At 37.8% G+C, this 14,471-nt stretch overlaps 2 protein-coding genes across 2 annotated transcripts; both read left to right on the top strand.

Moving 5' to 3' along the window:
- Nucleotides 1–2,790: 2,790 nt before the first annotated feature.
- Nucleotides 2,791–12,645, top strand: LOC115264563 (multivesicular body subunit 12B). The gene is made up of 4 exons (XM_029868387.2): nt 2,791–3,726; nt 11,107–11,257; nt 11,579–11,755; nt 11,813–12,645. The coding sequence occupies exons 1-4, from the start codon at nt 3,266–3,268 to the stop codon at nt 11,933–11,935; spliced, it is 912 nt and encodes a 303-aa protein (XP_029724247.2). The 5' UTR covers nt 2,791–3,265; the 3' UTR covers nt 11,936–12,645.
- A 145-nt stretch (nt 12,646–12,790) lies between these two features.
- On the top strand, nt 12,791–14,155 carry LOC134291626 (uncharacterized). The gene is made up of 2 exons (XM_062859610.1): nt 12,791–13,114; nt 13,178–14,155. The coding sequence occupies exons 1-2, from the start codon at nt 13,051–13,053 to the stop codon at nt 14,032–14,034; spliced, it is 921 nt and encodes a 306-aa protein (XP_062715594.1). The 5' UTR covers nt 12,791–13,050; the 3' UTR covers nt 14,035–14,155.
- Nucleotides 14,156–14,471: the final 316 nt, after the last annotated feature.

Raw genomic sequence — 14,471 nt, 5'->3', positions numbered from 1 at the left:
CAGAATCATTCGAATTCGTGCTGTTTTCAGTCAATGACTATGAAAATTTTGCACCCTGCCTGAGAGAGAGGAGACAGCTCACTGACAGCCACGATGTTGACATGTCTTCTTCTTTCTTCTTTTTACAACTTTGTGGGCCGCACAATGGTTTGAAAATATATTATTGGTCAAAAATGATTTGCATATTGAGTTCGTTGTGACAGAGCATGAAAAATAAATGGATTCGTTGCGCTGGTCGAGGAAAATTGATCAATAATATTTTATCTTTTATGATTACAACAAACGGAGTGAAATTTTAATAAGATCTTTTGGATATTTGGCCACTCCACACCATCAATGTGCGATTTTCAGCTCAATTCGCGGTGACAGTTTGTGACAGGTCCTCCTTGACATTAAGTAGCACACAATCGAAGCACTAAGAAAATTTTCTTTAGGGATCCTCGTAGAAATCACTGAAAGAATCACAGCAGGAAAATAAACAAAAATGTCTAGAAAAATCATAGCATTTTTTTGTACGTAGGAATCTAAGCTGTAATTGCATGAGAGTTTACTGTAATAATTTTTAGAGGAGTATTATAATCATTAATAAATAAAAAAAAGAGAGAATTTCACCAAAAGCTCCATAGCTTTTTTTAAAATTTTTGGAAGTTGAGATGCAGGCGCTGTACCACTTGGAGCGTTAATCCAGTACGAAGAAAAAAGCAGAATGAGGTGTATTCCATCACAAAGAACAACTTTGTAGAACACTCGAAAAATCCTAAAAATCCATAGAAAAAGTTATATCCGAAAACCTATTACAAGGGATCGTCCACAAACAATGACACACAACTCTTAAAGTTGAGGAAATAAGGTAATAGTTTGTTCGGCAAACTTTCCAATAATAGCCTTTTCTGCAACTTTGTAGAAGACACCAATACTCTATCTTTATTTTTGAGAAAAGTGAATTCCTATCGCACTTTTAGGTGGATTAATCATCTAGGTGAAAATTTTAAAATAAAGAATTAAGTATATAGAACAATATCTTCTAAGACATCATACTTCTAAATTCAATATATGAAGCCGCAAAAAAGGATTATGAATGTGAACCTTAGTATACAGTATGTAGCAGGTTCCTCCGGAGATTATGTCCTAAAACCTGAACATCCGGATCTGGTTCCGTAGCGGTGGCATGCCCATAGCACAGAGCGATCATTTAATGGCCAAATACATTTTACAATACAAATTTCAGAATGATAATGTGTGTGATATTCAATAAAATTGCCGAAAAATACCCCCGTGGCAAGGCATTTCTCAATGCCCAGAAAGGGGGGAGGGGTCAGGGGGGATGCCACACCCAGATATTGGAAGACCAACTAACCGCATTTAATTAAAAATTGGTTTCAAATTTTTTGATTGTATGGTCTTTGAGAAATAGCCGATTGAAAAAAAGTGGTTCGTCTAGGGCTTTTGAGGGTTAATACTTGTCCCATCTTTTTGCACAGTACGTACACTACAAAAACTGCAAATATTTATTTTATGTTTCGTACACATATATTTTTGCAATTTGTCTAGACAAATACTGTTTATGTGTGACACACATAATGAACTGTTTTTTGGTATTTATCGTTCTGATGTGCGATTACACATAAAAACAATACAGAATGACAAATATAATCAATAGATGTGCTCAAATGGTTTTGATATGAACGAATAGAAGTTTTACCGGGGATTAATAATACAAATTTGATCCATAAAACTGTAGAATTGATCTTGGAATTGATTTTAAAACAAATCCAAGAGATCATTTGAAAAGAGCCAAATATTGTATTGCACCGAAAAGTTGGTTGATTGTTAACCACCAGTGAGCGAACAATCGGTCAACTTTGCACCTCCGAGTAATGTTTCAAACTCGGTTTCAAACTGTGGAAATTCTTTAAAATTCCCATGTTTCCAACAATTTTTCGATTTCAAGCGATTGAGGACGACTTTTTCATGCTCCAGTGCACATAGCCGCTATGATTTTAGTCAAATTACTTCACTGGGAGCTGCAACTCCTGCCCCGTTTTTCCTTGTAAACTGAAACGCATCGCCATTGTTGCACTTTGCTGATCGCGGACGGCTGACACAGACGCCATGCATTGTTATTATGTGTGTACACACATATTTTTTTGCCATGGGTGTTAACACATACCAACTATTTGTGAAACTAATCTAAAGCATAGATAACAAACATGTAGATTATATTTTAGGTAATAAAATGTATGTGTGGGAAGGTCAATTGGATCGATGTGAATTTTCACATAGAATAAATATTTGCAGTTTTTGCAGTGTACGAAGTGGAAACTAGCCATAACGGTGCCCACATTACCGCCAACACCCCTAATGATGACTTTGCCGAAATTCGCCACCTGGGAGCGATACAGTTGACTTCTTTTCTGGTTGACCTAAACGTTGTGTTCTTTTTCAGATTTGCGAAAACAAAAAACATCAACCGTCTTGTCAAAATAATTCTATCGCTCTCACTCATCCCCCTTCTCTTTGCGTGCAGCGTTCTTCTGCATTCGTCAGTATTCTTTTCACCTCAGCACGGTTCGCGTTTCGAGTGCGGAAAATGATGTTTGACGCGGTGTTCAGTTTTCAAGAAAAGCAGTGATCCGCGACCACCAGTGTGCCAGGCCGCCATTTTTAAGAATCCAACATCAGTATGTAAACATTTGTGTATCCACAATGGATTCCATTGTGGATACACGATAGATGTTGGCTCCTGTCAGATGCATTAGGTGGGATTAGGGTTGCCACATACGTGTCCGCGACTAGCACTAGCTGCGCTTTGGAACCTAAATTTCATTCATCGCACCCGTTCTACATCTTGCCCAGCTTCGCTGCGTAACGCTGAACTGCTCCACCATTAGGGAATTCATTGGGCTCTCTTTGTTCATAGTTTTGGGGCTCTGCCCTTTGAAGTGGAATTTCGTTGGATTCAAGATGAAATGAGTGGAAGAAAGAGGAGATGAAGTGGAAGTGATAATCTATGAATGTGAAAGATTTCTAAATCCAGTCGCAGCGAGCAGATATAGGATGTGAATCATATTTAAATATCATCGGTCAGACAAGAGTCCACGTAGATCAAGTTTTCGATAAAAACACACTATAGACTTGGTGGAATATAAAATATTTTTATTGAGAGTTGCTAACTCTGGTGCTGGTTAAACGAGCTTGCAACAACACTGAGTCATATTTATTTGGGTTTTACCTGATAAGCTATATTACGCACGAAATCAGCATAATGTTGAAGACAAAAACGCAGCAACAGAAAAATATTCTAAACACCATTATCAGCGCCTTGCCAGACAACCGACCGATCACATCGCTGCAGCTGGTAGAGGATTTCGAAAAGTGCCCGAAAAACTTCCAGCCAATAAACAAAACCTACGATCAGGATCAAGATGCGGATCTCTTCCGGGAAAACATCTTGTTCGGCAAAAGAAGCTGTCGTTATTTGTGCCAATCGAAAACGGAAGGTCTGCCCGACTACATTCTCGAAACGCTGAAAGTGATCGGTGAGAAGGAAGCCCTTCCGGAGGGATTCTCGCAGCTAACCCGAACGGCGGACAGCGAGCAGAAAGCGTGGCGCAAGAAACAGTTGGTTTATCGGCTGGCCAAGAAGGGAGTAGCCAAGCAGGCGATAACCGACATCATTTTGTGCTCCCGACTGCGTCAGGCGCCGGAGGGTTTCACCTTGGCGGGGTAAGTGAGATTTGATCGCTCGATGATCATGGGTATTCACCTGTGATGAATCATCGAATGAAATGAATATAAATGGCAGAAAATCGTTGGAAAGTTTTGCGTCATATAAAGATTGAATGGTGACAGGATTGTGTTTTAAAACCACAAGAAAAAGATGTATGCTGTTTCGACAGCACTTCCTACTTTAGTAACAGCTCGTTCATTAATTCCGTATGAGATGAGCTTAGAAGATTCAAGTTCTAACATGTAAAAAAGCACTAATTTAAAAACGCTATAACTAAACAACGTAATTTCCTGGTTGTGTATAAGTTTTTCTAAATGTATAATTATTATAAAATATTTTTCTTGACCTGGAAAATAGTTTATAACTGCCAGTCTTTTAAATCTAAATACAATACAATACTGTAAAACGGGGCGAATATAAACACCTTCCAGCATAGGGGTGGTGGGGGTAAAGTGGACAGGTGGGGTAAAATGGACAGGGTACAGTTTCATGGCTTTTATTGTTTTTCAAAATGTTTCAACGATTGAAGCTAATGCCTAAGCATGAATCATTATACTTTTGCTGATCTTGAACATAAAAATCAAATAAACCTCTTCAAGATGACAAAAACTTAAAAAATCACGTGAAAAATAGGAAATGATGTAAAATCAGCTTATAATTGCTAAGGTTTTCTTTGTAATTTATTTTCAAATTATTACAAGTTTTACACCCTAAACCAATAAAGTCCACGTAGAAGAATATATTTGACCGAAAAAAAATAAGTTTTGGATAAAAAAAAGCTTTGAAATTTTTTTTAACAAAATCAGACTGTGGGGGTAAAATGGACAATCGGTTCAAATTTCACCAAAATTTCATTTTTCTTTTTGCAAACTTCAGAATCATTAGCCGTCATACCTATCGTGAGATAGTTGAAGTAAAAAGTTATAAAAAAATATATTATATCAATAAAATATAATTTTCATCCAAATCAGTGCTTGTTTTTTACACTATTTTTACAATAATTATTTAATAACTTGATGATTTTGTGGCTATATCGGTCTCTTTCTACTCATAGTATAAGGGAGTAGAGATCAAAGTGGATAATGAAATGATAGATATGATAGAATTCGCTAGGTAGCGAACAAGTGTGAAAATTCTATAGAAGGTGAAATTAGGCAAGTAGGCCATGTATTGAACGAATACATCGAATGCGTGAAACTTCTGCCGTGCGACCTGTGCTTTTAAACAGATCGGCTTGGTTGGTAGTTCATACCACCTTACCAAGACTGGCAAAAGTTTCAGGCACCCGACTGCCTAATGTATTGTTCTGTTTTCATCACAAATTCTATCGATCGGTAGCTTTTTCGGAATTCGCACTCTGTTCATAGGGGTATGCCTATATCGCGGCGTGTTCTTCCTATTAGCTTTTTCGATCTTATAGGATAGAACACTTCTTTTTGAGCCAAACTTTTCATATCATATGCTGATCTATCATATCTATCATTTCATTATCCACTTTGATCTCTACTCCCTTATACTATGAGTAGAAAGAGACCGATATAGCCACAAAATCATCAAGTTATTAATAGAATACGGTCGATAAATCAGCATATGATAATTATTTAAGTGTGTTTCAAAGCTTGTATTAAAAGTTTTAAAACAACAAAATAAAGGTATCGTATGAAATTTGATAGTTTGTATTTAAAAACATAGCAACAATATGCTGTTATATAACTTTTAACGACTTGTTCATTTTACCCCATCGATTGTCCATTTTACCCCCACCAATTTTTTTCACGCTATTTTGATGCACGATTTGGTGAAGAAAATAATCAAAGAAAACAATATTTTTCAAATGCAACCCCTTACAAGATTTCGAGAGTATATCATTACCTTCCATGTTACTCGGAAAAGCAGATGGATTTTGCCGCATTTCCGTGGGAAACGACCAAAATGCTTAGGTTGTCCACTTTACCCCCACCACCCCTACTTAGGCAAGTATTTCTGGAATATCAGTTGCAAGGGTCTCAACCTTGGGTCCCACCTCCCTCTTTAATTGCTGTAATTAGGGCTCAAAACCAATATTTATTTCGTGAACTTATTTAAAAACGTTTGCTTGTTTCTATTCGCCCCGCAATGGGGCAGCTTTTAACAATTTTCGATATTTTTTTTCAATTTCAAGACAGAAATATCTTTTAATTCAAATGAACCTTTAAGACTAGATTATAATTATTATTATTATTATTATTATTATTTATTAAAGAGGTTTTAACTTGAGTCATTCGCCTCACTAGATTATAATCATTCACCGAGTAAAGAAAAAAAAGTCGAATGTCGAAAAATACTTTAGTCTGTGAATACATACCAAATCGATAAAACGCAATTTCAATGGCGGAAGTTTTTTTTTGCCCAAAACGATACTTTGCTTTTAAATTTTTCACAAAAAAAATTCACGGAATTATCATCTCAAAAAAGGTTTATTGAAACACTGGTAGCATTCAACTAGCTAATGAAATTAAGTTTTGATGAATTTTAAAACAAAAGTGCCATGCTTTTTACAATAAGTTATTTGCTTCTATACGCCCCATTGTTTCTATTCACCCCGTTTTACGTTACTTATATTTCACATTGCCTGTAAAGCATCCCAAGAGTTATTACTGGAGAAACTCCAGTAGCTATATATGAAGGAATCCCTAAAGAAATAACCCGAGGAATTACAGGACAAAACTCTACAGTGATTCCCGAAGGAATTCCATAAGTAATTTCTGTAGACTTCTCTGAAAGAGTTCCTGGATATATCCATTGATTAATTTTTGTATGAATCCCAATTGCAAACTCCAAAGAAATCCCTAGAAGAATTGTTAGAAAAATTTCTGGAGTAAATCATAAAAGAATCATTGGAGGAATTCCTAGTGAAATCTCTGAAAAATCCCTGCTTGGATTACAGATTAAATCCCTGTAGATATCCACGGAACAATTCCTGAAGTTCAAGAGTAATATCTGGGGCAATTCCCAGGAAGATGTCCGAGCAGAAATAGCTTGAGATACTCTAGCATGAATTCTGAAAGAACTCCCAGCAAAAAATTGTAAAAGAATCTATGCAGGAACTACGGAAGAAATCACGAAATAAATATTTTAAGTAATACCCATAAATATTCCTATATTTCATAAGGGGACAGTCATGGGTTCGATCCCAGTCCCGGCACTTTTGTCAGTTGCTCTTCCTCCCTGATAGCAGCTGACACTGACCCACTTCTGCCCCCATGGATCAACTGAACCCGGATACTTGGACATCGGCGAACGGCAACTCATAATAAACCCCCAATGAAGCTAGAATCGTTCGTTGAGATTTTTTGCTAGGTTTCTAGCTGCACTCTGAATAGAGTTGAAACCTCTACGTCTACACTAGACCTGAAGATAGAAAAGAGTACTTAATCTGTCAGAAGCAGTTTCCCAGATGTACGCGGATAATGACATCTATTAAGACACTGTTGCAAACTGACAGTTACGGTAGAAGATTGAAAAATGTTCAATTGGTCAGTCAGTCTTAAAGCAGTCACTTAACAGGATTTGCCTATGTAGTGTTATGGTCACACGGTTTGTACTAGTCGTCTTGTTTGGTTTTGTGGTATGATTCAATATGTTCAAAATGGTAGAAAAAATTATAATTTTCCTTATAAAATCAGCTTTTATGTACATATCTATTTTGGCCAGGGTGGATCTATTTTGGCCACTCCGATAAAAAATAAACGTGATTGGCCAAAATAGAAAACAAAGTTGAGAATATGGCCAAAACTGATGCAGTGCTTCTTTTTGGGCCATTGCCACTTTTAATGCAAAAATCAAGTTTTAGCTTGATTTCTGTTTTTTTCCTTCAAAATATAGATTGAAACCTTTCATTTGACACATTAGTTGTTTTCATAGGATTATTGACTGTTTTTATAGAATTGGGTTTCCTTAGACTGGCCAAAACCGGTGCCCGCACCCTAGTTAGCAAATTTTAGACATAGAATCATATATGAGATCTACGACATTTTGTGGAGATGAACCAGCCACGGGCTGAAAATCTCCCCAATAATGCTAATAACAAAAATAATCTACGACTTTTCAGACCTTTATACATACTGCCGTGTGCAGCATAGTTGTCCCATGTTAATAGGGATTCCCATAGAACATGGGACAACTATGCTGCACACGGCAGTGTAGGTATAGTAGAGACTGTGTATAACAGAGACACGCAAAGAATGGAATCAAATCTACCTATCGAACTGTCAAATCGGCTATACCTATCGAGCATCCCAGCAAAAGTATGAAAACAAAGTCTGGCGAAGCGAAGAAGAAAAAATCATTCATTTCATTAATCTACTGTTTCCTTTTTCACCCTAGATTAAATAGTAATAGTTCAGTTGCATATCACTCAAAACAATCCAAACATTATTGCTACGTGAAAACATACGTAGCTTTTTTCCATCGCACTTTCCATGTAGCAGTTAAGGACAAGCGTCTTGAAATCCCACTTGAACAGTGCATCAGAATTTCAAACGGACAAATCTCAAGAAGCAAGCTTCAAACAACTGTGCATTTCATTATTCTGTTCTTGCTCACTTGTAGTAAGCTTAAAATAACAGGGCACTGTGCAAGTAAATACCATTTGAAACAACTATGTATACTCGAAGATGATACCTGTCGTTTCTGTAATAGGGACAAGGAGGATTCTGAACATTTGTTATGTACCTGTGAAGCACTTTTCCAACAAAGATGCACATTTTTCGATAAAGGTTTTATAAAACCATCAGATGTATGGATGACTTCTCCTAGCAAGGTAATACATTTCATTCGATCTGTTATACCGTATTGGGATAATGCCTACCGTCAGCAAGTGGAAATCACTCCAACTCATAGTGATATGACACACTGATATGGGCAAAAACATTAAAACGGGGCCGTCCACAATAGATCAAAAAACTGGTCGCAGTGGAAAATGTACCCAACAGGAAAAAAAAAAGCTTAAAATAAGAAGATCAGGTGCGTTGGTTTTGTTTACGCAGAGATTTTTGCGCTAGAAATCGTGAGTAGGTGCCAAAGTCGACCATTTTGGGATTTTAACAAGTCTGTCCTTGTGAAACGCAGAATGAACGCATGAACTCTTATTCCACGGGCCTCCTACATAGATGTTATGTGATTTTTCACGTACCATTCACAGAGTGTGAATGTAGACCATACCTCACATTCTAGTGAATGTTATTTAGAAAACAATATATCCACTTATCCGCGAGCGGTAATGGCGCCGGCGGGCACAACCAACCGATTCGAATTTTGACGTTTCGTGGGGATCGCAATCGGTTGGCGCCACCGATCGCAGGGTGAAGAGGTGAGGAGGAGAATGAAACTGTTTTGACTTTCCCCCAAGAAACGTCGAATTCCGAACCGGTTGGATATGCCCGCCACCGCCATTACCGATCGCGGATAAGTGGATAGATAAATCGGTGTTCTGGGGTAAATTTTGGGATGTTTTGAGCTTGCTTACCATATTAAGAGGTAGCAAGCTCGCAACTTATGGGGGAATTGATTGCAAATCTAAAAAAAAAAAATAAACAACATCTTTTATTTTCATTGGGTAATTTGTTTTCAGGTTAGCAATATTCTAAAAACCTCACTTCTCAGCTTTTAGTTCAAATAGATGCGGAAGGGACATTATCGCCACTTGCCAGATACTTTTGTTGATGGACGAAGAGCGTCGTCTACTGGGGTACTGAATGCCAGCTATCTCAGGATTGACTTATTCTCTAGAAACGTAAAAATGGGTCATTATTTATTGAGGGCATTTATTTTATTTCTCACAATGCAATAACTTGCGTTTGATTAGAATGCTGATTGCTCCTTCAATCGGAAAAAAATAGAGGACTAGTTGGTAGCAGCACGGTAAATTTGTTTATATGTCGCCATCTTGCCGATTTCCAGTCGTTTGTGCATACTGAATGAACACGGACAACTGTCAAAATGAACTGGAGTGGTTACGTGATTTTTCACGTAAGTGGCACTGGGCAACTGAGTAAACGGGACTGGGGCAACATTTGGTATCCATCTTTGATTTAGTGACGATCACCGCTGCCAGGTAAAGTACAGCGAATGAACCCTTTTTCGATGCTACGTGATTTTCCACATAGCACTGACATGTGAATTTTTTGCAGTGTAATAAACGAATCATATCGAAATGTATATGATTATAGGTATCATCTAATGTTTCAAATTTCAACATATTGTTCCAATAGCGCACAAAAATATTAACTGACATGATTGAATTTGAAATTTGATTTGAAATTAAATTTGTTTGTATTTTCTTCAAATATTTTAAATTTTTTTTTAATCAGCAAGAACATATTCTCTGGTCTAATAAAAGTTGATGAGATGTTACAGAGATGTAAATTATACATAACTCAAGCTGTCTGCTACTTTAAAAACAACCTGGTAAGATCTAACTCTCCGAAATTGCTTCTATCAATTGGGGAATATGGGGTAAGGGGTAAGGGGTTTTATTTAAAAATTCGTTACATGAGATTTCATGTACATTTATGAAGATTTTGTCATTTTATTTTGTAACTAGCTGTCCCGGCGAACGTCGTACTGCCTGCCTACAGTGTTTTTGACGTACAGCTCCGTGGAGAAATACCTCGCAAATTCATCTGGGAGCCCCCCTTTCCATTGGGGTGAGGACTCACACTATGCTAAGAACCCTCCCCGGCCTTAATCCCATCTGCATACAAAATTTCACGCCGATCGGTTCAGTAGTTTCTGAATCCAAATCCATAAGGGTCAGGCAGACAGACAAACAGACAGAAATTAATTTTTATATACACCATCTCGGCAGGGGTCCTATTTTGGGCACTTTTCAGCTTTAACTCAGCCAAATTCGAACCACTTGATACAACTTTTGGTACGCGGTGAGATACGTATAAGCCGTGTACAAAATTGCAAGTCAATTGGTTTGGAATTGACTCGGTTACCTAAACAAATGGGTTCAAAGGTGTTATTTGATTTTGATAGAAAATTTAATAATCTTGTGAATGGGGTTGAACTGCGATAAGTTTGACCATTTTCAAGTTATAATCAGTTTAAGGCAAGCAATGAAGTACACATTGAAAAAGTTCAATATGTAACTCCATAACAGTTGAGATTTGATCATATGCGTATAACATTTTTTTCATCAATTGTGGTCGTCTATAATCGTGAACCTAATACTATGTATGTTGTTCTTTTGACAAGACTGTTGATGCAAACAAATTACAATTACCTAGTTGTCGATTTTGTATACATTTTAAATTTTCTAAGTCTATTATAAGTTGTTGGTTTCGTAACCTTTGTGCTGAAACGTGCTTGTGTTTTTTTTTCATTTTCAGCGAGATCAATAGCATATTGATTTGCTACAAGACTACTCTGATTGCCCACCGTGCACCACCTAGTGTTCCTTCCAGACAAAGCATCACTGATCTCGAGAGAACGATTGAAGATCTGAAGATTCAAGCAGGTCACGACAAGCCGCTGCCACAGGTAAGTACTAGCTTGCTTTTTGTTCACACAGTTTTAAATCGCTATTTTGCTGAGCTTTTCAAAACAATCCAAGAAGAAGACACCAACAACACATGGCCAATAAGCTTGAGTGAAACACGCAGTGAACCGTATCATGTGTATAATTTTCCAGTTGGTGTGTGCTCTGCACACTTTGGGTTCATTGAAAGTTGCTCTTTGCCACCTCATACTCGCAGAGACGAACCAGCCAAGGGCTGAAAGTCTCTCTAATAAAGACAAATCAATCAATCAACCTCATACTCGCAGTTGCTTTGGTGGGTTTACCGACTTCCTTAATTCTAGCTACCTGCTGAACCTGTGGATCATGACTATGAACAATTACTGCCATCCTATCAACTATCACCGAACCGACCGGCTCCCAGACCTCCGGTATATTCTACTGGAACACTGCACGTTCATACCGAAATGGAAGGAGTGCCATTTATATTGAATCCTGCCCTATGTAAACTTTCATTTGAGGTAAGCAGGTTGGTTGATCGATAGGATTATCAACTCTAAAGTGTGTTCCACTTTTAGATTCCACCGTTGTACGTCGTTGATAGCGCAGCTGCAAGGGAATACGACTTTCACCTTGAACGTCAGATTCTCTGCACAACCAAGACAACGAATGCTCAAAACAAGAACCCGTTCTTCCACTAACATCTACCATTTGTTTGTTCAATGTTTGCCAAGGGAAGTGATCGTTTGCGATTTACGAGCATTAAAAGTATATACATTTTATATTACATCAAACCACATCTCCCGGTTGCGATAGGTAACCTTTGAAGTACTTCCTCAAATTGTTGTAATCGTTTCCACCCATGTCGTCCCAATTTATATCCAGTTGGAAACATATTCTACCTTTTGATAGAATCGATTATCCGTTCTAGGCAGCCATTAAAGGTAAAACCTTACCAAGTAATATTGCTAAGAGCTAGAATGAAAGTTTTATAACCTGTACGTATTGATTTAATATCTATGTATTAAACATTATATTGAAACAACCCGCCAGTAAACGTCAATCGAAATAGAACTGTTACCGGTCAAAATGAATAGGCATTTCACATTTTACAGAGCTATGCATGCGCCACGAGGGTTTTTCCCGTTTGTTATACTCCTGCATGTCTTTGCAACCGCATTGTTTCAGTAGTGCTAGAATTTTATGATCCAGAATCTTCATTAACCATTTGCAAATGAAATAGAAATAAGTTCGATTGATCGTTTACGTTGGTGGTAGACCACATACGGAACTGATCTGAACAAAAAGAGACAACAATTGGCACTGAGTAGAACTTAGATTTTTTGTATTGTTTAGTGATACATATACTACTGGGTTTACTGTTAGGCAATTGAAATGTTTTGACCACTCAGTCTAGGTTTTCTCATTTATCGATGACAACCGTCCCTTGATTTCCCATTACAGTCTGGTAGCATTGTGGTTATCAATCTAAAATTATTACGACTTGTCCGCTCCATTGTTCGTTCCATTCGATTGCACCCGAGGTTCATCTTCACAGCCAAGGTCAGACTGTTACTATGGGCAATAGCATACACGACGTCAGAGAAGAACACTGAAGCATAGCTATGACATCGATGGTTACCATATCATTACGGTCGCGAAACTCGTTGCACTTTCTTTTGCGATCGACCGTGTTCCACCACACGACGAAGTGCTAGTGATATTTTCTATAAAACATGGGTTATACGAGGTTTGATAGTCATTTACTTGTCGGTGGTTTCGGTGAAAAGTATACATTTATCGAATTGATTAAGCAATGATACGAATGAAAATGATATTAGTGGTTTGGTTTTCTTGTGCTGTGGCAGATTATATGGAAGGTAGTGATCTAAAAATTCAGAGGTGTTGAGTGGTGTAATCATGACAAACTTTTTTTTCTGTAGAGCGTGAGTTTATACCATCAGCCAGCATGGATACAGAAGATGGATGGCGTGTGATGCAGAATCCTTTAGTGAACACAGAACAACTTCCTGAAAGTGATCCTCAACTGTACTTTATGGCTCCCAATCTTGAAAAACATTCCAATGATATTGGAAAAGATTTCCTTAATAATGATGAGGAGTTTCGCATACATGTGGATGATAGCAAAGATGCAAATAATAAGGCTGACTTTCTCCATACTGATAGTTTGCCAGTTGCATCATCATTGATTGCAGCCGCACCAAGTAAAATCAAGAAAGAAATACCTGAGTCGCCATTAAGAATTGTGAAGCCCCCCAAATCATTTGAACAGAATGCAATGCGAAAGCCATCTGTGATTCGCCATAACGAACTATATGTACCTTACTTACCGCAAAAACTAATTCGAGAACCATTGATGGATCGCATTCCCTATTACGACATGTTACCTCAAAACAGCTATCAGTCGTTATCGCATTCAGAAGACCCGATCTACTTACCTTCGTATGATTTTCAAACTACGCCGAAGATTTTACCGTATCGTCAAATGCCAATATTCGACAATTCAGTGGAATACTACGAAATTGATAAAAATGCCCGCCCAATTATACTGAAGGAGGAAATTTCCTACGAAAATACGCCATTTGTTCCGCATCGGTTCCCTTTCATGCCGCAGAAAATTAATTTCCTAAGTGGAAACATGTTTCCGAAGCCATACTTCAAGCCACTACCTATCTCAGTAAAAGCCAGAAAAATCGTTAGAAGCCCAAAACGTAGCATAGTGTCTTTCGGAAGATCTTCAAGAGGTATACCAATTGTAAGGGGTCGTTTCAGGGTGTAATGATGGTTAAGTGTTTCATTATGATTAACTTTAGCTATATTCAAAGAATAAACAATCGAATAATTCAATTTATGTGTATTAACAGAAAGTTATGTATTATTTATATATTCGCAACTGTTTCAAATCTAATACATACCCCGTTCATTAAAATATGTTTTCCCTTCGTGTGGATTGCCCGAATTGTATCCAGACCCTGGATATCCACTTCCCCGCATGGGCCTGCCTATCTGCTGCTGATCGCTGTGACTGAAATTTCGATTGCGATTTCCTCGGTTGTTCGGGTCCATTCCACCGGCTGATGGAGGTAACGGCGCTGTATTCTTCTGGCGACGTTGTTGATTGTAACGCGAATTTCTGTCGCTCACGACACTATCTCGGTCATCCTCGTCATCGTCCAGGTCGAACATGTTGTTGATTTCATTGTCGAAAGCACTGTC

The sequence above is a fragment of the Aedes albopictus genome, chromosome 3, assembly GCF_035046485.1.
Source record: "Aedes albopictus strain Foshan chromosome 3, AalbF5, whole genome shotgun sequence".
Taxonomy (NCBI): domain Eukaryota; kingdom Metazoa; phylum Arthropoda; class Insecta; order Diptera; family Culicidae; genus Aedes; species Aedes albopictus.
Note: the sequence above shows the minus strand (reverse complement) of the source record. Positions and strands in the feature narration are given on the sequence as shown.